General features: G+C 44.2%; 1 protein-coding gene and 1 pseudogene across 1 annotated transcript; one reads left to right on the forward strand and one right to left on the reverse strand.

Moving 5' to 3' along the window:
- Positions 1–27,734, forward strand: part of LOC103295476 (plasma kallikrein-like) — a 218,455-nt pseudogene that overhangs the window by 20,492 nt on the left and 170,229 nt on the right.
- LOC114229835 (cytochrome P450 4V2-like) lies at positions 988–27,229 on the reverse strand. Its single transcript, XM_054720114.1, has 11 exons — positions 26,935–27,229; positions 17,544–17,656; positions 16,100–16,185; positions 15,151–15,341; positions 14,703–14,772; positions 10,501–10,627; positions 8,531–8,716; positions 5,301–5,403; positions 2,889–3,023; positions 2,617–2,796; positions 988–1,193 (listed from the first exon to the last, which is right to left on the reverse strand). Exons 1-11 carry the CDS (start codon positions 27,146–27,148, stop codon positions 1,021–1,023), a joined length of 1,578 nt encoding a protein of 525 aa, XP_054576089.1. The 5' UTR covers positions 27,149–27,229; the 3' UTR covers positions 988–1,020.

Genomic DNA, 27,734 nt, shown 5'->3' on the forward strand with positions numbered 1-27,734 from the left:
AGGATTGAAATTCACAGTAGTTTCACCCTAACCTAAGTGCTGGATTACTAGACTTCTAGTGTGTGGCTTCTCTTCTCCTTAATAATGGGAGAATTCTATAAGATCTGTATTCTAATGATACACCCAGTTATAGACCCGAGTTTCATAAAGCAATAGCATATGGTAGTAGAGATTTAGAATTTAGACCTTTATCTATTTCCAGCTCTGTCACCCACTGGTGGAATGACTTTGGATAGAAACTTACCTCTGATTGATCTTATCACCTTCGAATGAAAAGGAGTATAACCTGATAAGGTCTAAGGTGCTTCTAGCTCCAAAAGGCATTACAAGGGACTGGAGATCACCAAGGGGAATCTCTCCTGATAATATATGATGTATAAAGGTAATTGTGATGTTATGTAGAATGAAATGAAATGAGGGCCATAAGTACACAGTTAAAAGGGAGATAGGAACAGAACCAATGAGTCAATTTATAAATGATCTGCTCTCCTTGATAAAAATCTGAAAAGTATCATCATCATAATTATTATCATAACTGATGCCACTGATATAATTTTTAAAACCTAAGCTCAAGCCTAAGTATTTAATTACTTTTTTCAAATTAAATGTATATGTTTATATGTATATTTGTGTTCAATAAGAATACCTTAAAAAATTCTGGAACTTCAATTAACTTATATCCTTTAGGCCTGTCAATTGAAATTGAATTGGCCTATGGATCCCTCTGTTGAGAAATGTATATGTTTATTTGGGTACGGCCATCAGTAAACTTGCCTTTTGTGATCAAGAGCAAGGGTAAGATAATGGTGGTGATAAAAATATAAAAACTCTCTCTTTGGAAGACTTGACTCCAAGGTAAGTGGGGATAAGAAAAATTGGGTGTATGGAGTAAGACTATTAAACTCATGATCTACACATTGTAAATGCAAAGTTTCTCTTAAAGAAAGACCTTATTCCTACTAAGGCACAATAATACAGTTATTATTGTATAATAATACAATATTATTCCCAATAATACAGTTAGGATGCATCTGCGTTTCTCCTCTTCAACTTGATCCAGATGCCATTAGTAGGACGAAGAATGACCTCTCCTGCCAGACCAAGTTCTTCTCTTTTCTGGGTGGATTCGACCCAAAAATGCCTCAGGATGCATGAAAGAACGACCTTTTCTTCCATCATGGCAAACCTTTGACCTTCAAATTAATGTAAATAACATGACTTTAATAACAGATCTATCTCAAATGGGAGAAAGAACAGGTTCTATTAGAGGGAGCAAGTGATGCTAGATTTTCACAGTAGGCCCTGGGCGAACCAGTATCACTCAGGATGCTTCCTAATAATAAAGATTCTTGAGTGCCCTTCCCTGCTCCCACCCAGTGCATCTGAATAGCTCTGGGGACAAGGAATCCAGCCCACACAGCACCCAGATGAATCCTGGGCTCATTGAAGCATGAGAACCACTGTTCTAGAATGCTCTCCTCTTGGACCTTTCATGTAGTTTACTATAGAGTTACCAGGACTCATTGTACCAATGCCTGCATTTACATAAACAATAAAATGCCAGAGATACTAACACCAAAAGTGTTTATAATGCATGGCGATGTGCACTCATTTTTTTAAAGTACTTCCGCTGGTCCTACAGTGAGCATTCTCTGTTTTGGTTTTGAAAAAAGCAATTCTTAAAAGCAATAAAAACAGAATAAATGAATTAATTGTTATAAATAAGCTTTCTAGCATATAAAGTATATTCTACTTCAATCCAAAGATCTACATTTTAAAACTGTACCATGAAACTGGTAATGCTTTATGTTATGGGCTGAAAGGTAATCCCCCAAATTCATCTGCTGAATTCTTAACCCTCAGTACCTCAGAATGTGACTGCATTTGGGGATAGGGCCATTAAAGAGGCGAGTAAAATAAAATGTGGTCCTATGGATGGGCCCTAATCCAACCTGACTGGTGTCTTTATAAAAAGAAGAGATCAAGCCCTGGCTGGGTGGCTCAGTTGGTTGATAGGTAATCCCATTCTCCATAAGGTTGTGAGTTCAAATCCATCTGGCATATACCTAGGTTGTGGGTTAGATTCCTGGTTGGGGTACGTATGGGAGGCAACCAATCAATGTTTCTCTCACATCAATGTTTCCCTCTCTCTCTAAAAATCAATAAAAACATATCCTTGAGTGGGATTAATCAGAAACACACACACACACACACACACACAGACACAGAGAGAGAGAGAGAGAGAGAGAGAGAGAGAGAGAGAGAGAGAGGAATAAACTATGTGAAGATACAGGGAGAAGACATCTATCTATAAGCCAAGGAGAGAGGCCTCAGAAGAAACCAGCCCTGCAGACACCTTGATCTTGGACTTCTGGCCTCCAGAATTGTGAGAAAATAAAATTCTGTCATTTAAGCCACCCAGTCTGTGGCGCTTTGTTACAGCAGCCCTAGAAAACTGATATACTTTACAACAGTCATAGTAAAGTGGAGAAAAAAATAAAACAACTAGTGTTTTAACAGACTTGTATCTGAGACTCTACATCTCAAAGACATTTATGTGAGAAACCCCCTGCCATATGCGCCTGAAAGGTCAAACCGATTCTGATGGATACAAACCTATACAGTTTCTGGGTCCAGCAGAGAAGGGCACATAGGCGTATGGATGGCGTCCGATCGAATTCTCGGGAAAGAATCGCTCTGGCTTGAACTCCTCAGGGTCTGGGAAGACCTTCGGGTCTCTATGCAGTGCGTAGGGAATGATGAGTATTTGAGAGCCTTTCACAACGTTGTACCCCCCTGTCATGAGGCAGTCGATATGTCATGAGAACAGAGCAAGACACACACAGAAAAGTCCACTCTCCCCACTACTTTCAGGAAAGAATTCTCACCAACATCACAATCTTCATTAAGACCACGGGCAATTATAGGCACAGGAGGAAAAATACGAAGGGTCTCCTTAATAACACACTCCAGATATTTAAGTTTCTTCAGGTCTTCTAAGGTAACAGGGCGATCAGAATTCCCTGGTCAAAGTAAATACATGAAATAAAATAAATGAAAGACCTATTTGAGCTTGACAAATAAGACATCAAAGAAGAATATATTATAACATTAATACACTGAATGTTAAATACCAACAGCTCAAGTAAAATTCTGAATAGTATAGATAATCAAAATAAAATGAGTCAATAATGCTAAGTAAAAAAAAAAAAAAAAAGATACCAAAGCTCACATGTTGTATCATTAAATTTGGAGGAAGTCCTCAGAGTAGACAAATCCATAAAGACAGAGTGTAAATGAGGTATTGCCAGGGGCTGGAGGAAGAGAACATGGGGAGTGGCTGATTAATGCTGCAGGGTTTCCTTTTGGCTGCTGAAGTGGGTTGGAATTAGATAGAGGTGACAGATGCATAACATTGTGAATGCATGAAACTATAAGTTTAAAACATTTCATTTTGAATTCTCAGAGCCTCTTCCAGAAGTGTATCTTCTCCTGGGTCAGCTTCTTGGACTCTCCCCGTAGCCTAGCTCCCAAACGCCCTCCATTCTCCCCTCAAAAAGAAATCCAAATGGCTTCTTGGTCTTGCCAATGGGAGAAAAAACACAGCAGGAAGCAACCGAACATATTGAGAAAGATAAAAATGAGACAGACCAACTCAGTGAACAAGCCAGTGAGAAGATTCTGAAGGTCGACCTATAACCAATTCTGCCAACCATTGTTTTTCAGAAGAGGTAGGACTTGATGGCCCAAATCCCAAATTTTCAAGCAACAACATTGGCAACCATCTCTATGCCTGCACTGCTTGGGGAGATGGATGGGAAGGCACTGTGCTATTTAACCAGAGGTGAAGTGACAGAATTGAAAAGTAATAAATCAGGTCACAGAACAGCTTTTCATTTCCATGAAAACCCTTCTTTGGAAAGTAAGTGCACCCAAAGAATTTCATCTGAGTGCAAGCCGTGATGCATTTTCAAAGTCCACTGAAATATCTGGAAAGGATTTGATGAAATGTTCAAATCCACTGCAGGATAAAGCCAGCAGGAAGAGGCTGAGAACCAAAAATCTGGTTTATGGCCATTCTGATGCGGGTGCAGATAAGGTGGGAGAGATCATCCAAGGTGGTGTTTGCCAAAATCCAATTCATTACTACTTGCTTCCTGATATGGAAGATGAAGAGGGAAAGGAGAAGAGAAGAAGAAGATGATGGAGGGGGAGAGGGAGGGGATTGAAAGCTACCAATGAAGAAGCTGATGAGGATGAAGGAGAAGATGACTAAGGAACACTGATGGATTCCAACTTTCTTTTTAAAAGTTTGCTCCAGTCACGGGGAGCAAGTTACAGTGTGAGTTTTTTTTGTTTTGTTTTACTCTTAGGCTCAGTCATTCTGCTCTTGAAGTCTTTTTTTCTCCCTTACATCCTGGTTCTCAACTTATTTGGGGGAAATACCAATATAGTGGACAAGAATCTCTAACACTTTCTGTTCCAAATTCACTTTTTTTTTTTTACTTTTAAAAGTATTTTTATTCTTTCCATTGATTTTTATTTATTTATTTTTCTGTATTGATTAAGGTATTACACATGTGTCCTTATCCCCCCATTGCACCCATACGCCCCCACTCATGCCCTCACCCACTGGTGTCTGTGTCCATTGGTTAGACGTATATGCATGCACACAAGTCCAAATTCACTTTTATCCCTTCCTGACTCAACAAACACTGTATGGAATCAATGCCCCTGTGCTCCGTGGGAAAGAAAAACCTTCTGCTTACATTGCTCCGCTGGAGGCTGGAGGCTCAGCCCGCCCAGTAGTGCACAGAATTCTAGCATTTTCCCTCCTTTCTCTGTACATTGAGCACACAGATTACACTGTCTCTGTGAATGTGGACAGTTAGCATTTACCAACATACACCTGTCTACTTTCTCTTGTATGGAACATTTTTTAAACTAAAAAAAGAAAATGGGTTTATAGAAGGTCAAAGCACACAGCCATGACTTGTTACTTTATGCACAGTGACTGCTTCACCTATGAAGTAGTGAGGTCCTGAGGACAGGGACATGTATCTGTGTAGCCCCAGCATCTTGCCCGGTGTAGTCACACGCCAAGCAATCAGCAAACGCCTGTAAACAAATGGTTGAGGTTTGAAAAGGACATTAGGCCGGAAGGGGTCCCATATGGCATCCTTCCTGCTTATTTCAGTGTCTTTAGAACAGGCCCGACTGCACTTTCTTAATGAGCAAGAATGCCATTTGCTTCAGTGACTTGGGACCTTCCATGTAAGCAGTGAAGGGGCCATACGTACCAAACACTTCGTCCAGCTCATTGTCCACTTTTTTCTGGACTTCTGGGTAGCAGCCCAATAGGTACAAGGCCCAGTTTATTCCAGCTGCAGTTGTGTCATGGCCCTGCAATGTAAGAGGGAAAAACAGCTTAGGAAGCAGAGTTCTATTGAGAAGGTTAGGGATGCTAGCTCTATTCTGAATTGTCTCTGGATTTGACAGCTGTGACGTGACCCCAGACAGAACCAGTTAATTTTATACAGTATTTTACCTCCGTGGGGAACAAACCAATGAAACAATCCCTTCAAAGGGGACGCCTCTGGTACAGGGACATTTCAATAGGACAGAGTCACATACTTGGTGAGAGTGGCTGGGCTGGGCTAACAGGAGGCATTCCAAGGGAACTCCGTGCGCTGGACTGTTTTTGAGGAAATAAAAGTGTGACTTTCCTGAGCCAAGTGGCCAGATCTGCACTTCTCCACTGTCCCCCATTTGTACGGTCGGCTTCACCCGGACACCAGGGAGCACATGGGTGGTTCTGAGCAATAGTCTCCACATCAAGAAGTTGATAAATAGCCCCATTTAACTTTGCTGAGTTTAAGGCAAAATATCAAACATTTTGTAGAAACGAACTCAATTATTCTTCACAGAAAACCCATGAGAGCCCAGCCAGCCTGGTTCAGTGCTTGAGCATCGACCTATGAACCAGGAGGTCATGGTTCGATTCCTGGTCAGGGTACATGCAGGAGGCAGCCAATCAACGATTCTCTCTCATCATTGATGTTTCTATCTCTCTCTCCCTAAAAAACAACAACAACTATATAATCTTTTAAATTTGTTTTTTTTTTAAATTAATATCAAGACCAGAAATCTCTTTAGAATCACAAACTGGTTAAATTCTCTACTAGAAGGAGCTGGGAAGATGGTGGCTGGCAGGACGGAGGTGAGGGAGAGGGTGTGAGTGAGTGAGGAGGTGACAGGGGAGTGTGTGGACATGTGCAGTGTGTGTGTGTGAGTGAGGGAGGGACAGTCAGATCCGGCAGGAGAACTGGAGGCTGGCAGACCAGGCTCTCCTGGACAGGGAGCCCCCACCACCGCTGCGGGCACTCCCCGGGCTGCGGGGCTCGAGCAGGGAGCCCACGCCATCTTGAGGGGGGACAACCCTGGCTGCCAGCATCCAGTCCCCACGGTAGCACTGCTCTAGCACAGGGGCTCCCTGAGCCCACCACCCCAGCAGACAGCTCCTGGGTGCCTCTGTAAGCCACAGCTGGGCACTCATATCCACCCAAGGGCGCACAGCTCCCCCAGCAGAAACTGGGACTTCTCCCTCCCCAGATTGGCAGCAAACCACAATCATGTAGCTCCAGCTTGTGGGCCCCATGAGAACACAGCCCCAGCAGATGGCTCCTGGGCCCCTCTTTGAACTGCCACTGGGCCTGTGCCTCTCCAACCAAGGGGCACGTCTCTCATCAGAATCCACAACATCTCCCTCCCGGTTGCCAACCTCTGGACACCTTGGTGAGTTACTGAGGATCCGCCTCCCCAGACAAGGTCGAATTGTTTCAGCCACAGACTCCGAGATTCCCACAACCCCAGCTTCTGGCTCCTGAACCCCCCTGTGATTCAGAGAGGGAAATCACTTTGGCCAGAGTCCCACTGCCTCAACCGCAGACTATGGGGCAGCCGCATCCCACAGTCACAGGCTCCGGGACCCTCATAGTAAGTTACAGAGTGACGCTGTCCCAGCAAGAGTGACACAACACCAGCCAAAGTCACAGTACCTGAGCCTCAGGCCCCGAGATCCCTTCCTCCCAAGCCCATGGACTCTGGGAACTCACAGTGGGCACATACCAGTGAGACCTCAGGCAACCCTTTCCACAAGAGCTGGAACTACAATCACATTCAGAACAGCTTGCGCAATGAAGCTGGGAGTGAGTCACATTGCCAATCTGTGACGAGACGTCATTCACGAATAAGAAACTAACATTCATGACACCACTACATCAAGAGAACCCAAATAGCTCAAGCAGGGGGCTCTGCTAGATCACTAGGCCCAAGAGATCTGAGAGACTGCACCACTGGGTCCCAAAAATAACCAACTACATAGCACCACCCCCCAAAAACCTGGGTAGCAAAGCAGTTGGATCTAAGACATAGAAACCATTAAAACATTACAGCAAAAAAAATGGGGAGACATAAAAACAATCCCCAAAGGAAAGAAAAAAAAGGAATCACCAGAAAGGGAATTAAATGAGATGGAGGCAAGTAACTGATCAGAGAAAAAATTCAGAGTAATGATTATAAGGATGCTCAAATGTCTGGATGAAAAATACACACAAATATATTAGAATATAGGAAGCTGAATAACAATGTCATCAACATGAAATGAAATCAAGAGGAAATGAAGAATGACCTAGCTGCAATAAAGAATATAATGGAAAGCTTCAACAGCAGACTAGAAGAGGCTGAGGACCACGTCAGAGAATTAGAAGACAAGGTAGAAACACACACACACACACACACACACACACACACACAGCAGCAACTGGAAAGAAAACTTAAAAAAGCAGGAGGAGAGCCTAAGGGAGGTTTGGCACATCAAGAAAGAAACAACATCCACATAATAGGGGTGCCAGAAGGAGAGGAGGCGGAGCAAGGAATAGAAAACCTGTTTGAAGAAATAATGACAGAAAACTTCCCTGGTGTTGGGAAGAAAAAAAAAAAATCCATACAAGTCTACAGCTTTTTCGGAAGAAGAAAGTTGATTTGGTATTTAATTTGGGTCTTAACCCTTTGCACTCGCTTGCTTTTTTCTCGAGCTGCTACCAATGCTAACCGTGTCGAGTCACACTCGACATCCGAGTGCAAAAGGTTAAACTTTGTAATTCTAGCTACAATATAATGACTCTTCATCAGTTATAACAAGCTACTTCAAAATGCTAAAAACTTTTTAAAAGAATTCCTATAAATTTATTATCTTTTTAAGTCAAAAATAAATTGAGAACAGATCATCCCTTATACCAAGGATCCCAACATATTTTAAAAGGTAGCTACAAATAATTCTTGCTTTTTCATGTTATTTCTAATTTGACTATTAAATGCTTACACAACTCTAAGTATTAGTGCTGGCTATTTCTTCATCCTTTGCATTTTTAACTCCCAAGATTAAAAACAAAACATTTTCTTGTTATGTAACAGGAACTGTAATTTGTTTAATGATGGTACATGAGACTAACATGACAACGCAAAATACCTCAAACATGAAAGTGTCCACTTCTTCTCGAATAGCCTCATGGCTTAGCTTGTTCCCTTCATCATCCACCACATTTAAAAGCAAGTCGAGGAAAGCCTTGCGTTTTCTGTTGGAGGGGGTCGTGCCCTTGTCATCACTTTTATGTTCTTCTTCTCTCTTTATTTCATTGGCCCGTTCATTGATGACCTGTATGATTTAAACGATCACATGCTTTTGTGTAGAATTTGATAAGGCCTAATGGTCCATTTTCCTGTGAAAATATACCAGCTTCTTTAACTGATTTTTTTCTAAGCCTTTCTTGTTCTGTCTCACTCAACAGGAACTTAGTTTTTTGTGAAAATATAGTAAAGCTTTCTGTGAACATTTTTAGGGCATTATTTGATAAGATTTTTAAAAACAAATTTAATGTCAGGCAAATACATCATTTCCAAGGACTATTTTTGCAGCCTTTCCAACATGGGAATAGAGTAGTAGTCTCCTGAATAGGCCCCCAGCGAGTTGGAAGAGCTCATGAGAAAAAGTTGGGGTGGTGGAGAGAACACAATCATTATATAATAGACTAATTATAGATCACTCTAATTATGTGTTGTATTGGAGAAAAGAAACACCCTGTATGCTTGCTGCTCCTTCTGCTGAGAATGCTCTTGCCTCAGAAGCCAGCATGACTAGCTTCCTCCCTAGTTTTAGATCTCCGCTGCCCATTGTCACACTGTCAGGGTCACTGCTACCCTAGTCCCTGGCACTCACTCTCTTCCTAAGCCTGCTTTACCTTTCTTCCATTTCACTTCCCACCTGGCATTGTATTTGTTATTTAGTCACTTTCTCCTCCAACTTCAATGTAGCAGCAAATTTGCCTTTATTTGTTGATATGTTTTCAACCTTTAGAACACTGCTTGGCCTTTTAGAAATGTCCATCAGGTATGTGCTGAATGAGTAAAAGAATAAAAGCCCCTGAGCTTAATTTGGTTACACATTTCAACTTTCTCCTCCTTTCAGGCAATCGTCCAAACCTGCTTCTGCTTTGAATGAACAGATCCCAAGTTCCGTTAAGACAAGCACCGTGTCCTCTCTTTGATTCTTGGTGGAACCCCTGGTGCCTGGCACTCAGCATGCAATTTTTGATATTATTCATCCAATCTGGAATTCATTCATTATTGATATTGATATTAATGCATGAAATTTGAAGACAAGTGTAATTGTACCTAAAAATACAAACTGTTCACCGTTCACCTCTTGCCAGGCAATTATGCTATACTCCACTGAGGGCAGCTCACTCCCACACCTCATTCATCTAACATCTAGGGACTCTACCACTTGATCTGTTGGTGGAGGCAGACCTCACTGTCAGGAAGCAATGCCATCATATTTTAAACTAAAATTTATAGCAAAGGATAAATATAATTACTTTGGCACTTTAATCAGGACATTTAAATTATAATGCATGTTTTCAGTTAAAGTTTGCCTTTCCATAAACATACATTTAACACAAAGACAGACTATATCCAGAACATTACTATTTCCTTGTCATTAAAAATTAAATAGTAATATCTAGTTAATTTCCTTTTGCAGTTTAAGATACTGCTATTAATGCCCTTTGTCTTTGAAAACCATTGCTTAATCCAAACATTTTTCAGAAGATTCTTATAACACAGATCCCTGTGTCTTTGTTCTCTTAGCATAGCACCCAGTTTGTTAATAAACTACCATAGCTCATATCACATTTTGTAATTATTTATTTATAGACAGCCTCCCCCAGTAGACTAACCTCCCCCAGGAGGGAACATTAATGACTGGGTATGTTAACAAACATAGGAGTCATGCACTTATAAAATTTCTAGAAAGTGATAGTGGTAGGGGTTGCACAACATTGTTAATGCCCCTAATGCCACTGAATGGTACACTTAAAATGGCTATTATGATAAATTTTATGTTATGTATGTTTGACCACAATAAAAAAAATGAGGACTTACATTGTTGGTAAAATTATGTAAGATCTTTAGGTTCCTTTTGTGTTCCCTTCCTTCTTTAAACAAAAGGTACAAAACGTCATGCCAGAACCAAATCGTCCTCATTCTGTGATGTAGCAAATCAGTCATCCTATAAACAGGGTGCAAATGTATCAGCTGATATATCAAAATGGGCATTGCTTGAGTACCTATTTGGTGCCTGGTCTCAATGAGGGTAATATCTGGCAACGGTGATAATTCGTCTTAGCAGCTACTAAGAGCTCTATGCTCAATGCTCAACAATGAAGGCATGGGTTATTACACATCCAAGGAAGCTTAAGAATTAAATGGGTCCTTTAGAGGAATGAAGAATCCATTACTAAACATCCTTACTAGATGGCCATCTGATTTCTCCTTTCATTTCTGCAGGAAGAGTTCTGGATCTCCCCAAGCTGCCTTTAGCTCTTATACCACAGGGTGGGATGAAATCTGCCTGTTTAATGTCCACACATTTCCTTGATCACTCCTCTGGCTGTCCTATTCTGCAGTAAAGTGCCCCTCTGTCACATCCCTGTTCTGAGGCCCTCCCACAACATTTCCAGTGATGGAGCAGGAAGACCTAGACATGATCTTCTCCTTTGAGAGCAGCTCACAGGCCAATTCTGCAGAGTGGCCTTTCCTAGTCACTCAATCTGTGGTCCCTATTGCTGTTTTCTTCTCGAATATCAATTTTCTCTTTGTAGGCAATTATTATGGGTTACAAGTTTATACTTATTTGTTTCAATGCTTGTCTCCCTGTTATTCTGTTTTGTGGGCCACTATAAAACTAGTCAGTATCTTATGTAATGAATGGCAGATTATATGCTATATAATAAAAGCCTTTTATGTTGCGTGTCTGGTCATGCAGACGGCCATTCAACCAATCTAATCTAATAATAGACAAATATGCAAATTGACCGCACCTTCGCTACACCTAAGCCACGCCCACCAGCCAAGCCACGCCCACCAACCAATCAGGACGAGTATGCAAATTACCCCAACAAAGATGGCGGCTAATTTGCATATCAAGACAGCGTCCAAAGAAGCCAAGAGCTGCAGAAGGGAGTAAAGCTTTGAAGAAGCAAGCAAGCCAGGGGGGAGGAGAAGGGCGGGGTGGAGGCGGGGCCGGGGGCGAAGGGAAACGTAGGCGGGTTGGAGGAGAAGGTGGGGCGGGTGACAAGGGTGGGGCGGAGGCGGGGCTGGGGGCGAAGCGAAAGCGGGCGGGCTGGAGGAGAAGGCGGGGTGGGGGACAAGGGCGGGGTGGAGGTGGGGCCGGGGCTGGGGCCGAAGGGAAACGCGGGCGGGCTGGATGGCGGCCCACATAGCACCAAAGATGGCGGCCCACATAGCTACAAAGATGGCGGCCCACATATCACCAGGGTGGGACGCTAGCGTCCCACTCACAGGCCGCCGAGGGAGGAAGAGCTGCAGACAGATCGCTGGGCTGCTGGGCTGGGGGCACGCTCAGAGCCTCCGCCTGTGCAGCTTGGAACATGCCCCCGGCCCAGCAGACAGAAGCCCAGCTGACAGAAAGCAGGCAGTGGGCCGGGGGTGAGCTCTGAGCTGCCGCAGTGTGACTTGGGACACGCCAAACAGACAGACGCTGGGTCGGGGGCTGCTCAGAGCCGGCGCTGAGCGGCTTGGGACACGCCCCCGGCCCAGTAGACAGAAGCCCAGCTACAGAACTGGGCCGTTGGGCCGGGGGCTGCTCAGAGCTGGCGCTGCGCGGCTTGGGACATGCCCCCGACCCAGTAGATGGAAGCCCAGCTGACAGAACTGGGCCGTTGGGCCAGGGGCTGCTCAGAGCCAGGGCTGCTTGGCGGCCCACCTAGCACCAGGGTGGGACGCTAGCGTCATCACCATGGTGACGACGCTAGCGTCCCACTCACAGGCCACAGAGGGAGGAAGAGCTGCAGACAGAACGCTGGGCTGCTGGGCTGGGGGCATGCTCAGAGCCGCCACCCGCGCAGCTTGGAACACCCCCTGGCCCAGCAGACAGAAGCCCAGCTGACAGAACCGGGCCGCTGGGCCAGGGGCTGCTCAGAGCCGGCACTGCGCGACTTGGGACACGCCCCCGGCCCAGCAGACAGAAGCCCAGCTGACAGAAAGTGGGCGGTGGGCCGGGGTTGAGCTCTGAGCCACCGCAGCACGACTTGGGACACGCCAAGCGGACAGACGCTGGGCCGGGGGCTGCTCAGAGCCGGGGCTGCTCAGAGCCACCGCTGCGTGGCTTGGGACACGCCCCCGGCCCAGCAGATAGAAGCCCAGCTGACAGAAAGCAGGCGGTGGGCTGGGGGTGAGCTCTGAGCCACTGCAGCGCAACTTGGGACACGCCAAGCGGACAGACGCTGGGCCGGGGAGCGATGCTGCGCAGCTTGGGACACGCCTCTGGCCCAGCAGACAGAAGCGCAGCTGACAGAAAGCAGGGCCGCTGGGCTGGGGGGGCGCAGCTTGGGGCATGCCCCCAGCCCAGTGGACGGAAGCCCTGCAGACACAATGAAGGGGGTCCTCTGTGCATGAGCTGCAGAAGAAACACCTTTTCTGAAGGCTCATTGGCTAAGCTCCCTGTAAGCTGCCTCTCACAGTGTTCTTGGTAACTTGAGTAATAAGAACCTAAGAAGGTGTTCTAAGGTTTTTCCACCACTCTCCTGGAGGAAAAACAAAGGTCCGCTGCTGGAGGACTAAGAAATGTCATAACCTGCCCTAGCCAGTTTGGCTCAGTGAATAGAGGCTTGGTCTGCCCACCACAGGGTCCAGGTTTGATTCTGATCAAGGGCATGTACCTAGGTTGCAGGCTCCTCCCTAGCCAGGGCCCAGGTCAGGGCTCATGCAGGAGGCAACCAATCAAAGTGTCCCTCTCACATTGATGTTTCTCTCTGTCTTTCCCTCTCTCTTCCAAGCTCTGTAAAAATCAATGGAAACATATCCTCAGGTGAGGATAAAAAAGAAAGAAAGAAAAGAAATGTCATATCCTATGAAAGACACATCTTAAAAGTGCCTAAAGAAAGCTGTCATTTTTTCAAGGTGAAGGGACTGGAGTCCGTGTTGGTGAAAACACCTTGGCGGCTGTGACAGTGGCAGCAGCAGCGGGGTGATGGGGCTGGTGCCTTCCCCTGATCAACCCAGTCACCTCCCGCAGGGGAAGGCCAGACTGAGGCTTAGGCCCGCTCCCCATCAGTAGGACATCTCCTGAGGGCTCCCAGTCTGTCAGAGGGGGCAGGCTTGGCTGAAGGACTCCTCCCCCCCCCCCCCCCCCCCGCCAGTGCACGAATTTCGTGCACTGGGCCTCTAGTCAAAGCATAATATGCTAAGGATATGCTAAGACTGCTCAACTGCTCGCTATGACGTGCACTGACCACCAGGGGGCAGACGGTCCATCCTGTATGTTAGCTTGCTGCTGTGGTCAGGCCAATTAGACTGAATGAGATGGGCAGGATATGCCCCTGAGCCCTCTCAGAGTCCCTCCTGGCTGGCCAACCTCCTGCATCCCTCCCTGGCTTGATTATGCACCAGTGGTATCCCCAGGCCAGGCCTGCGCGGTATTATAATCTGGGGGGGAGGACCCCCGCCCCCGAGTGCAAGAATTTCGTACACCTGGCCTCACGTATGCTATGTGTTAAAATGAAATGGGCAGTGGACTTAAAGAGAGAATTCCTCAAATCAAACCCTGGCCCTGCCTTTTAATAGTTGAATAATCTCAAGCAATTTTTCAAATAAATATGACTATTTCAATTAAAAAATAATACACAGTGCAGAAAATATGGGAAGAGAGAATTAATAACAACACAAACAAGAAAGAGAAGCACACAACACAAAACAATAATCACAGCTAACATTCTGGAATAATATTTATAAGTTTTTTTTAATGAATAATTTTTTACACCTAGTGGTTATCATGCTAAAAATATTGTTTTTATCTTTATTTTATCACTAAGCATCATAATGTAATTGCTCAAGATATCATAAAATAATCATTTAAAATTATACCATAGCTTGGGTGTTCTATAATTTATACAATAAATCCCCTACTGTTAAAATACAAGCTTCAATGATTAGGTTGATTTGTAGTGCAATATTTCATTGTGAAACAATGAAAAAGATACAACACAGACAAAAAATTATTAGCGATATTTTTTAAAGCTTGAATCAATAACCGTTTTAAAAATAATTAGAAGGATTCTGTTTACCTATAAACTGCACGGACATACTCAGAATCATCATTAGTCTGAGCATCAATATTCTTGCCCATAGCTGTTTCTGCAAAATATGGGTGAGAAGCAACCATTCAATTCATGCACATGCCTTGTGTTTAATTTCCAGTGGCAAACACTGAAAAAAGATAAATTCTTATATATGTTAGAATTGTTCCCTTCCCCTTTCACTCTTGCACCTTTTGTTTCTCCTACTCCCTGTTCCTGCTCCTCCTTCCCTCTGACCTTCGTGGCAGGGGTGGCTCTGCTCAAAGCTCAAGCAGTGGATACTATTTCTCAGGAGCCTAATTTAGCAGAAGGACCACCCCAAAGAAGCCAATATCCTTTCTAACCCCTTAATTTGCCTTCCCAGTGAAATGTTATTTTTTATTTGGGCCATTTTATGTTTAAACCATAGCTCTAGAAACAAATCAATGAGACTTACCACAGATGATATCTAAGGCACAAAGAGTGATGTAAAAAAAGCAGTTAAATTTTTCTCCGTCAACATGTTTTTCAAGCTTATTAACCAATATGTTGGCTTGTTCATTCATGACATCTAAGAACTCTTCCAGAATGGTAAAATGGAAAGTGGGTGTTAACAGTTTTCTCCTATAGCGCCATTTGTCTCCAGTACTAGAAATACAAGACATGGTTACAAAGGAGAGAAAAACAACATCCAAAACAAACAAAGCATAGTCAAGACAACAAATTCTCCTTAATCCACAGATTCCCAAATGTGTTGTTCAGAATGCCAAGGGGAGATTCACATACAGTTACAGAATGGGCATACTTTAGATATCCTTCTATATTACTAATATTTAAAAGAGCACTCATCAAAATTAAAAATTTTAAGAAGTTTTCTAGATTTCTAAGTTCTGAGTTTCCAAAAATTAGAAATTTCCCACCTTTAGCCAACTTTAACCCTCTGAAGATCAAGGAGCTCCATGAGTCTACTTTGATCTCTAACATCTTTGAAGTCTCAAAGGTCCCCGCCTAAGTCCTGCTTTCTCTTTCTCAGTTCATGGGGTCCTGTTGCTGGATGGCAGCTCAAGGACTGAAGTTACTGTGCTCCACTTACTTCTCTGAGGATGACTGCCTTCTTCATTGAATTTTCAAGATTTCCCTGCTCAAAACTCCGCTGTGCCGTACTCCCTTTATACATTGGCACTTTCTTACCCTCCTTGGAACACAGGTGATCATCATTATAGAATGCCATAGCTGGAGATTACCCTACACTCTGGGTTCCTGCCTGTCAGAGGCCCATTATCACCCAACCTTTTCAGCTTCTCTCTACTACCCGACAGCACATTCTTGCTATAGGAAAACTACCTCATGTCAATGCCTGACATAAGTTACGCACAAGACAGCTTTACCGATTTACACTGACTTACCTTGTAAGAAGTCCTAGGCCAAGCCATGGTTGTACAAACCTGTACAGATGAGACTTGTCAATTTGCTTTGAGCTACTTAAAATTACCTTAGAAAGAGAGAAAAGAATAATGAGAGACAGAGATATGAAAGCAACGTTAATTATAAGAATACTAGGCTAGAACACAACTACTTTCTAAAGTAACATTTCATAACAATTACTTCTTGGTGGTTCGTTTTCATTACTATGACTCAAAGAAATTTAATTAGAGTTTGGAGCATACAACTGTCACTCAGTCTTGGAGACTAGCTGGAGTTGACTGAAAGGAAAATGTCCAGGAGAATTCCCTGACTCCTGCCCTGAATTAGGAGCCAAGTGGAGTTGTTTATTGAGGGTAGGAGTGAGGGAAGAGAAGGTGGGTGAATCAAAGGATGACCACATTTAGGGAGATGGAAATCACAAGTTCATGATCAGGTATGTTGATTTGGAGACATTCAAGTTGCCATAGTCTGAAAGCAGGTATGCAGCTCAGGATTAAGGCTTACACTAGGTACACATTTGAAGGTCTCCAGGGTATAAGTAGCACTGGGAACCATGGGTATAGTTAGGTTGCCTGGAGCCAAAGTAAAGCAGAAGGGATGAGCATATGCACAAAATGCTTCTCAGGCTTCTTGCTGCAGTTCCCTGCTTTGGACAGATCTCTATCCACATGTACTAAGACCACTATACTAGGCCAGCAATGGCTGAAACCCCACATGTGGCCCTCTCGCTGTCTCCTCTGGGCCAGTAGATTCTTCAGTGTGGTACCAGAGACACTAAGAGTTTTACACAATGAGTAAGAGCGATGTATCCAAGCCCAACAACCCTAAGAAATTCTGCTGTTAATTTTGCTCCATGAAGAGAAGGTCTGTTTATCCCATTTTTACTTCCTGTACCAAATCATTTATCATTAAATCGTAAGATCATACTCCCAATGTCATGATAATAAGTAAAAGAAAGGTAAACATTTTTTAGGAGTAATCAATATCAGATTAGTGTTCTCTTTTAAAAACTTAACTTGAAATAATAAAAATATAATGGATACTCTGAGCATCTTAAATGAAACACTTATATTTTATTATTCTTATATTTTTTAAATCTTAAAACAGTGCTTGGCAGATGATATGAGCTCACCTTGTAGAATAATCTATTTATGCTTCTGTTCAACTGAAGACTTCCCAAAAAAGGAGGACAAATATATTACTTGATACCAAATGTGTATAGACATGTAGAAGCTACTCTTCCCAGAACTCAGACTATATCTGGAAAGCATTAAATGGCACCTTAACAGCTTTAGATATTTAATGGAATCCTTATTGCATTGAATTGAATAAAATATAAGGACATATATTTGTTGTTTATTCTGATGAAATTCTCACACCATCAATTATACAGTGAAACATTGATCACAGTCACCATCTACTCACCTCTATAGTTTCGGCCTTATACATGGCTATTACTGGTACTGTACCAAGCCAGAGTTTTAGCATTGGCACATGTCTGTTGTGTCCAGTGCAATGAATCAGCTGCTGGAAAAACTCTAGGAGAGAATATTTAATTTTAAATAAGTTCCCTACTGTGTCTTTTTGGGGTTTTTTACTCGTTTTACTTTGGGCAACTCACTCAGTATCTCCCAGATCTTTCACATATTGAAGCTAAACCACACAGGTGTCCTTACTAAATTATTAATGCATGAATTATGAGGCTAATTTAATTATGAATGATATATGTGCAACAACCTGGTTAACTGAGAAATGCCAAGCACTGTGGATGTTTGTGGTGACCTTATGACATGCCTTCCCCAAGAACACTGAGGTTGTTCAGTTTCTCCTGACCTGCTTCAGGCTACGCTTCTATAGAAAGGGAAACCTGTCCCAACTCTCCAGCCCTGGTAGATAGATGCTTCCCTTTCACCCTCTCTAAAACAGTATTGAAGTTCCTCAACAAACTGAGATTAGAGCTCCTATATGATCCAGCAATTCCTCTGCTGGGTATTTATCTGAAGAACATGAAAACACTAATTCAAAAAGATATATGCACTGCAATGTTAACTTCAGCATTACTTACAATAGGCAGGATATGGAAGCAACCTTAGGTGTCCATCAATGGATGAATGGATAAAGAAGATGTGATAATAATGGCCCAGCTGTTATGTCTCGGTGGTTGAGCATTGTCTCGTTCAGGCCATATGCCCGGGTTGCAGGCTCAATCCCCAGTGTGGGGCATGCAGAAGGCAGCCAATTGATGATTCTCTCTCATCACTGATGTTTCTCTATCTCCCCCACTGTCCTTTCCACTGTGAAATCAATTATATATATATATACATATATATATATATATATATATATATATATGTATATATAATTTTTTTTAAAGACTAAATAATGTCATTTTTGATAACATGAATGGATCTTAAGGGTATTATGCTAAGTGAAATAAGTCAGACAGACAAGGACAAAAACAGTCTGATTTAACTCATATATAAAATATAAAACAAAAAAAGTAAAAAATGAACAAATATAATAAAACAAAAACAAATTCAAGGATACAGACTACAGCATAGTGGTTACAGAGAAGAAGGAGAGTGGAGAGAGGGCAAAGTAGGTAAATGGGGTTAAACAAGTGGTAATAGATGAAAACTAGATGTTTGGTTGTGAGCACCCAAAAGAGTATACAGACATCAAATTATACTATTGTACACCTGAAATTTAGATAATGTTATTAACCAATGTTACCTCAAGAAAAAAATCATTTAAAAAACTCTTCTGTTTTACTAATCCTTCAACTTCTCAAATGTCTCAGGGCCTCTACAGGACCTCTTCCCTTTGTAGGAAACTCTTATTCTTACTGCTTTTTGTCTAATAATACATACTTATTCTTCAAGTGTCATCTTAAATGTGATTTTGCTGTGAAGTCTTCTCTGATATTTTAAATAAGATTTCTGGTAATATAACTTCCCACGTTGGCTCCCATTTCTAGTACAGGCACCAGATCTCGGTTTTTCTAAATACTGTCTTACAATAAAATAAACCAATTCTCCTTGGAGAAGTCATTGATTTTAGGGCTGAGGCAGAGAAAAATACCAGAAGGGTGGAGTAGATTATGGTGCCAGAAAATAAGGAAGTGCTCAAAAAATGATGGAGCCATGTTGAAATACCAAGCAGCCAACCTGAAAAGCTCCTAATACTCCAAACTGGAACAACTTGTGCAACAGAATAAGTAATGATAGAATTAGTTTGTATCACTTCTCTAGTCAATATCTTATATTTGTCAATGTACAGGACTTTCACCTTTTTGGTTAAATTTATTCCTAGGTGTTTCATTCCTTTTGATGCAATTGTAAATTGGACTGTTTCCTTAATTTCTCTTCCAGATAGTCCATTGTTAACATAACAAAATGCAAGTGATTTTTGTATATTGATTCTATATCCTGCAACTTTACTAAATTTATTTATTAATTCTAACATTTTTGGGGTATGGTGGAGTATCTAGGGTTTCTTATATGAACAATCATGCCACCTGCATTCTTTTTCTTGCCTAAATGTTCTGACTGGGACCTATAATACTATGTTGAATAAAATGGTGAGAGTGAGCATCCTTGTCTTCCTGATCTTAGAAAGCTTTCAACATCACATATGGTGTTCTTGCCAAAAATGTATAACCTCAATGAAACTCTGAAAAAACAGGACACAAATCCAAACTGAGAGTGATTCTACACAATACCTGTCTCAGAAAATGTGTCAAGGTCTTGATGTGTATGGAAAGACTGATAAATGATCACAGATTAGAAACTATTAATATTGAAGAGCATAACACAAGGAAGCACAACTACTATATACCAGGTGAGATTTTGAATTGAGTCATTGAACAGAAAAAGAACACTAGGATATGTTGTAAAATGCAAATAAGGGCTGTAGTATTGTTAAGAACATTGGACAAATAATAATTTTCTAGTTTTGATAATGATACTAATTCTGTAAAATAACACCATCAGAGGAGGCTTGCAGGGTGTATGGCATATGCAAACTCTATATTATTTTTACAACTTTCCTATAGTTCTAATATTATTTGAATAAATAAAAGTTTATAACAAAGGGGAATTTTATTATTCTGAAGAATAAAAATTAAGCTGGAGGAAGATTAAAAAATATTTTGTTAGTAGAAGAGAAACACATAATATCTATATATATACAAGACTAATATGCAAAGTGTCTCCTTGGGAGTTCGACCAACTGGGAGGTCCATTGCTTTCTATGACATGTTCTGATCACCAGGGGCAGTGCAGAATGAAGGAAGGCCCCAGCTTGTGGTCGGCAGCTGCTAAGAACCCTACTCATGCACAAATTTTGTACATTGGGCCTCTAGTCTATACTAATAAAAGTCTTGGTGGCTCTCACATGCGACGTCATCACAAGATGGCTGCCAAAAGATGGCCACCAAAAGATGGCCACCAAAATATGGCTGCCACAAGATGGCCACCACAAAGATGGCCAACACAAAGATGGCCAACACAAGATGTCCGTCACTAAATGGCCACATGCACAGCTGAGGCAGGGCCTGGCAGCCGGTCTGCGTGGTGAGGCCTAGGAGTCCCGCAGCTCCATGCAGCATGGAGGAAGCCAATTCCAGTGGAGGAGGTGGGTCATGGCAGAGGAGAGCATTTGTTGGCAATCAGGCTGATAGGGGAGGGCAATTGGGGGCAATCAGGCCTGCAGGGCAGGGCAGTTGTGGGCCATCAGGCTGGCAGGGTTGAGCAGTTGTGGACTATTGGGCTGGCAGGGAAGGGCAGTTGTGGACGATTGGGCTGGCATGGGAGAGCAGTTGGGGGTGATCAGGCCAGCAGGGGAGCAGTTAGGTGTCAATCAGGCCGGCAGGGGAGCGGTTAGGGGACGATCAGGCAGGCAGGTAGGCGAACGATTAGGAGCCAGCGGTTGGTCTCGGATTGTGAAAGGGATGTCCGACTGCCGGTTTAGTCCAGATCCTGCAGGAAGTCGGACATTCCCTGAGGGGTCCCAGATTAGAGAGGGTGCAAGCTGGGTTGAGGGACACCCCCGCCCCCGTGCATGAATTTCATGCACTGTGCCACTAGTATATAAATAATAGGCTATGTCTACATTTCCTTGGATATAGGAAAAATTTTGTTTTGGAATGTAACAAAAATGTGGAAGAAATGTCATCTACACTAATAAAAGAGAAACATGCAAATTGACCATCACTCTGCTATGCCCACCAGCCAATCAGAGCGAGTATGCAAATTAACCCAACTAAGATGGCGGCCGCCATGGAGCTGGAGTGAGCAGGAGGCTTGGGTTGCCCCCAGCCATGGAGGAAGCCAAGCTTCCCGCCCAGCCTGGCCGGCCCTGGCCTCCGCTCAAGACTATAAAGTTTCAATTATAGAAGATAAATAAATTCCAGATACCTGCTTCCAGCCAGCCCTGGCCTATGCTTGGGTTGCTGAAGGGCATGGCCAGCTTGCAAACCACCACAGGCCCCTGTCCCAGGCTGCCCCATGCCCCAAGGTAACCCCCACCCAGATCTGGGACACTCTTCAGGGAAAAACAGGCGACCCCCACCTGTGCACCAGGCCTCGGTCCTATCTAATAAAAGAGTAATATGCAAATTGACTGTCACTCCAACACATAAGATGGCTGCCCCCATGTGGACAAAATATGGCTGCCACAAGATGGCCAGGAGGGGAGGGCAATTGGGAAGGACCAGGCCTGCAAGGGAGGGCAGTTGGGGGCAATCAAGCCTGCAGGGGAGGACAGTTGGGGGTGACCAGGCTGGCAGAGAAGGGAAGTTGGGGTCCACCGGGCTTGCAGGGAAGGGCAGTTGGGGGGGACCAGGCCTGCAGGAGAGGGAAGTTGGGTGTGACCAGGCCTGCAGGGGAGGGAAGTCGGGGGCAACTGGGCCTATAGGGAAGGACAGTTGGGGGGGGGGACCCAGTCCTGCAGGGGAAGGCCGTTGCGGGGGGGGGGGGGAGGAGAACCAGACCAGAAGGGGAGAGCAGTTAGGGGAGATGTGTCAGGCAGGGGAGGGCAGTTAGGGGTGACCAGGTCAGCAGGGGAGGGCAGTTGGCGAGGACCAAGCCTGCAGGGGAGGGAAGTTGCGGGGGAACAGGCTGGCAGGGGAGGGCAGTTAGGGGCAAACAGGCTGGCAGGGGAGCAGTAAGGCATCAATCAGGCTGGCAGGGGAGTGATTAGGGGTGATCAGGCTGGCAGGCAGAAGCAGTTAGGGGCAATTAGGAAGGCAGGCAGGCGAACGGTTGGGAGCCAGCAGTCCTGGATTGTGAGAGGGATGTCGGACTGCCTGTTTAGGCCCAATCCTACTGGGATCGGGCCTAAACAGGCAGTCGGACATCCCTTGAGGGGTTCCAGATTGGAGAGGGTGCAGGCTGGGCTGAGGGACACTCCCCATCCCCATGCACGAATTTTGTGCACCGGGCCTCTAGTAGTGAATATAAGAAAGAATCCTTAAGCTAAAAAGAATTACTGAGAAGCACTGAAGAAAAAGTAGAGATTAGATAGGGAAATTTGGTAATCAATCAAATCAGTTTCCTATGACATGTCTAAATGTAAGAATGAATATGACGGAAGTACCTTACTTCTTGAAAACACAACATCTCACTCATCAACATGCTCAACAACAGACAAATCCAAACTGAGAGTGATTTTACAAAATAACTGTCTCAGAAAATGTGTCAATGTCTTGATGTGTATGGAAAGACTGATAAATGATTACAGATTAGAAAAGATTAATATTGAAGAACATAACACAAGGCAGTACAACTACTATATGCCAGGTGAGATTTTGAATTGAGTCATGGATTCCACAGGCAAGGAACATGCACCGCAAAAGGACCAGATCCCTACTCTCAAGGAATTTATAATCATAGGAGATGGTCACTGTGGTACTAATCACAGTATCAGGTCAAATGAAATGGGTGCTCAATTAGAAGGTTAAGTCTGAGGAGTTATCGATTTTCATTGAAAGCACTGGAGAAATTCCAAGAAAGAGATGGCATTTGAGCATAGAAGAATGAGTTGGCTTTTTATAGGAAGAAAAAGGAAGTCAGGGCAAACCAAGCAGCAGAAATAGCAGAGCAGAGCAGAAACAGGGAGATCTGAAAATGGCCTATAGGTTTAGCCAGAGCACAGGATGGGGATGATAACATTGATAGATGAGCTTGGAGTGTTGCAAGGCTAAAGAAGTTGAATTTTCTTTTACAGTCTCTAGGCAATATCTGAAAGTTCCTGATGAGTACTAGAACCACAGAGTTATAATTTAGGACAATAACACTGAGGTGTGTGGGATCTGTGGACAACTTGGTATTCCTATTCGAAGGATACAGGAAGCGTCTGGGGTGGAATTTCATGCAGCCAGTGTTAGGGGCTCTGGTCCTGCTTTATGGCTGGTCCTTATATTGGGTGTGGAGAAATGGTGACCAGTAATCCCAACAACACTGAAGTAGTGAGGAAAGTTTGGGAGTTAACCCTTTCTGTATTGAAATCCCTAAGGCCCCATCTGGGAAATGCAGCCCAGCATTCAGAAAGCTCAAACAATGACAAAACTCTGGGTCAGCTCAGAAAACATTAAATTGCAGAGTGTGACCCCGGCATGGGGGTTGGGTGGGGTGGAAAAACACAGTGACTAAAGGACTGGGGTTCAGGGTCCAGCCCTCAGAGAAAAGACCTGGCAAAGGTTAGACAGAGCCCAAGTCAAACAACATGAGGTCACGGGAGGACTGGCTTTCTAATTAGGTTGGAAATGAGGCCTCTCCTGAGATTGCTGGCAAAATCCAGGGAGGGAGGGATAAGGAGGGCAGACTGGCTGGGAGGCATGTGGTACCCAGGCTTTTCTAGGCAAAGGGAATGCCCCTTGACAGCAGCAGGACTAATGCCCACAGCACTGTGAGGCCGCTAATACAGATGGCACCTGAGGTTTTGACGGGTTGTTTTGAATGGGAATTTGGGCCCCACGGACAGATTGACATGGAAGAAAAAAACAACTGTTAAACTTTCCAGCTCTTTTTCATGCCAATACATGTTCACATACTCAACTACCCCTGCTCCTTCTCTCATCCCTCAGCTCCCCCCACCCCTGGGCTTCAGGGCAAGCTGCTCAAAGTGCAGCAGGAGAGAGGCTAAAGTGCAGGGATGTGCATTGCACGTGACACTGAATAAACAGTAATAATTGTTTAAAGCGTACGCACATTTGGGCACCTTAAAACCCAATAATGAATCTTCTAAGCTAGCTAACATTCATTCGGTCATATTTATTTGCTGTGGAAGGTAACTAAACATCAGAGCAGAGCTAAGAGTTTCCGATGCCTTATGTCTTTTATGCCTCACCACAGTCAGATGAGAAACACTATTACAGAAGTTAGTGAACAACTGAGGAAGTTGTGCTCAGCTGAGTAGTTGCACAATATCACAGCGCTGGTAAATGCAGGCCTGGCTCTGTACCCGAGGCACCCACACACACAATGTGCCATCTTCCCCATTACATCACGCCGACTCAAAATGCCTTCTAGTCAAATCATTGGCTTAAACTGCTGTGAAAGGAGCTAGGTCACATCAACAGTGTCAAAACATATGTAGCATGGCCATAACCACTGCCTTGGTCTGGTCTGACAGAGGAGACAGGGAAATCAAAATCCGTGGTTTGAAGGCCTCCGGTGGGCCCCATAGCAGGGAGCAGCTGGGGAAGACAGGTGTTGACAAAAAGGACTGGAAAAGCAAAAGATAGAGTTCAACAGCCCAGTTGGGAGTCAGTTGCAAATCTCCAGGTGAGTCTTCTGAGGCCAGAATGCGGAGGGTAGCCACACAATGAAAGGCACAGCCTCTTGTATAAGACACAAGGTTATTGAGGATGGGGTGTACACCTTTAAATGTTGTGCTCTGCCCAAATTTGCTGAGCTCAATGCTGGGCACAAAGGAGGGCCTCAAATAAGTGCATGACTGACAATGAAAAAATTGACTCAAACCAAGTTCTGGACAAGGGTCTAGAAAATGCATGCATTAAATTTAATCCTCAAAGTAACTGTAATATAGTGACGTTTACAAGTAAAGGGTAACACACGCTAACTTAAAGAGTTTTAAACAACTTGAAAAGTCAAGCAATTTGGTTACAAGCAGAAAGGTTGGTCTCCTGCCCAGATCCTGTAGTTGTTGAAGCATTAAAAAGTCCCCTTGAGAAAGATAATGTGTTATCACTCTCTCCTCTCCGGAAGTAACTATAAGGAGAATTACTTTAAATAATCCAGTAACTCAGTTTATTTTGAAATGGATCTTATTCACTAGAGATTTCAATTCTTCAAAAAATTCCCCCAAAAAACTATATGAGATTTCTTTTGTATATTTTTTTCCTGTTGGGGAGGAGGGGTCTATATTTCTACACCATTATTTTTTAATATTATAAAGCCTTTGGGTAGAAGGGAAGATTAGCTCTGCCTTTAGCGTGCGCCATGATGATTTTTACAAATGTAGTTTTCATATATCAAAATTTGCTGCATCACTTGCAACATCAGTCGCATTGATGTTTGGTTGGTTAAAGGTTTACTTGGATTTCTTCAGCCAGAAACATTTTCTACATTTTGGCAACACCCTCCCATGAGGCCTCAGGTATTCCTGTGAAGTTGAAATGACAGCATTATTTTTATTTGGAGAAAGGAAAGTGGAAAAGAAATAATCCTTTAAGCTTTGGAATTGATGTTCAGTCTATAAAACTTCTTCAATGAAGCTGAGGGCTGATTGGATTCTAGTTCTGGGCTCATTTAAAAATATGTCATTTGGGGCAAATCTTTTCAGTTCTGGGTATCTCACTTATACAGCCATGAAGATGAAGTGCTAAGATCTAACTCACCCTCCCTCATGGGGGATGCAAACATCAGGGACTTTTAAGAGCTTTCTAACTTACAGTGATCCCTCTACCCCTATCATAACATAACGTAAAGCTATCTCTTCAAAAGATGATTTCAATAAAAAAAACAATTCACTCTTTAACAAATAAGATTTCTGAAACTTGCTGTATGACTTTTGGGGCATGCCTTGATGAAAAGCATCATAATTCATTGTGATGGGCCAAGGAGGAATGAAGGTTGTGGTGAAGTCTTGTGATTTCTGGAGGGAGAGGCTCTGTTCTCAAGTGCATTTTTCATACCTTCTTTGAGAAAGAGAGAGAGAGAGAGAGAGAGAGAGAGAGAGAGAGAGATTAAGTTATAACTTGTGTCTCTGCTTTTAGGACTTTAACAGTAAAGAGAGAAGAAAAAACAGGCAGTGTTTTTTGTTGTTTTTGTTTTTCTTATTAAATATATTTTTATTGATTTCAGAGGAAGGGAGAGGGAGAGAGAGAGAGAGAGAAACATCAATGATGAGAGAGAATCATTGATCAGCTGCCTCCTGCACGCCCCCACTGAGAATGGAACCTGCAACCCAGGCACATGTCCTTGACTAGAATCAAACCCAAGACCCTTCAGTCCGCAGGCCAAAGCTCTATCCCCTGAGCCAAGCCGGCTAAGGCTACAGGATGTGGTCTAAGATAGCAGCAGCCAGGGGGTGGGAAATGAGAAGAGAAAAGGCAGAAAGACAGGCGTTTAGAAACACTGCACTTATATGTAATGAAAACTGGAGAGAGCTGGGAACCCATTATCCAGGGGGTGACAGAGGCGCCCCTCACCCAGCAGCCTGCATCTCCAGTTGGGATGCTCCAGGCGGGTATGCAGGTGGTGCTCAGGAGGTGCTCCCGAGCCTCGGTTCCCTGCAAGGGGCCCAACAGCCCCTGTGGGGATGGGGCCCGCCTGGGCGCCCAGTCCCTTACCTTTCCCTCCTGACTTCTGGAGCAGCGCGTGTCCCACAAAGGGGTAGGCGCCCGAAATGCTAGGGATGGGCCTCATTTGCAGCCAGTTATGTGCATAGCTCGCCATCATCTGCAGGAAGCTCAGGATGAGGGTGGCGCCCGCCAGGGTGAGGGCGCTGAGCGCGCCCCAGAGCAGCAGCTTCTGCCCGACGGGCACCAGCCAGACGGTCATCATCGCGCCAGCTGTCTGCTCCGCGCCAGGACTGAGACCCAGAACCTTGGAACCGGGAGCTTAGGGCCAGGACCTGATCCAGCCCCTGCAGTTCAAGTGCGGGGCTCTGGGAGGAGTCCCGCAATTCCAGGGGGCGGGCGCGGCGGGCGGGGAGGGTGGGGAAGGGGGTGTCGCCAGGCCCAATCGCCTCTCCCTCCTCTGGCAACTTGTAGGCACCAGCCCAGGAGCCAGGAAGCGGGACTTCCCGCGCAGGGACCGCCCTGCCCCCTGGGGACCGGGTTGGAGCCTCCCAGGCTGGGAGGAAAGCGCCCCCGGGTTGTCACTGTGCAGACAAACGCCTACAGAGTGCGCACGGGAAGACCGATGCTGAAGGCAGAGTGTGCTGAGCAGAAACGAAGGCACTTGAGTGGCGTGGGGAGGAGAATGGGGTGCAATTTAGGGCAACTTCAGGATGGAGAGGCGCACTGGGGCTGGGGTGGGCTGATCTCCGTTAAGGAGGGAGCGGTATGTTTTAGAATGGAAGTAAAGGGGCACCGGGTTTGAAGTTCGGTTTGGGGGTTAGTTTTTCCCTGGCTGGGCGCCTAGCCTC

Source organism: Eptesicus fuscus, chromosome 8, assembly GCF_027574615.1.
Source record: "Eptesicus fuscus isolate TK198812 chromosome 8, DD_ASM_mEF_20220401, whole genome shotgun sequence".
Classification (NCBI taxonomy): domain Eukaryota; kingdom Metazoa; phylum Chordata; class Mammalia; order Chiroptera; family Vespertilionidae; genus Eptesicus; species Eptesicus fuscus.

Bases quoted from the DNA above. Each gene is read 5' to 3' on its own strand.
- LOC114229835 (XM_054720114.1), bottom strand. From the start codon at position 27,148: ATGATGACCGTCTGGCTGGTGCCCGTCGGGCAGAAGCTGCTGCTCTGG. The intron at 2,797-2,888 runs GTGAGAATTCTT...GCCTCATGACAG, and splicing joins TAATGAAGATTGTGATGTTG to GGGGGTACAACGTTGTGAAA. The intron at 1,194-2,616 runs GTTTGTATCCAT...ATTAATTTGAAG, and splicing joins TGGACCCAGAAACTGTATAG to GTCAAAGGTTTGCCATGATG.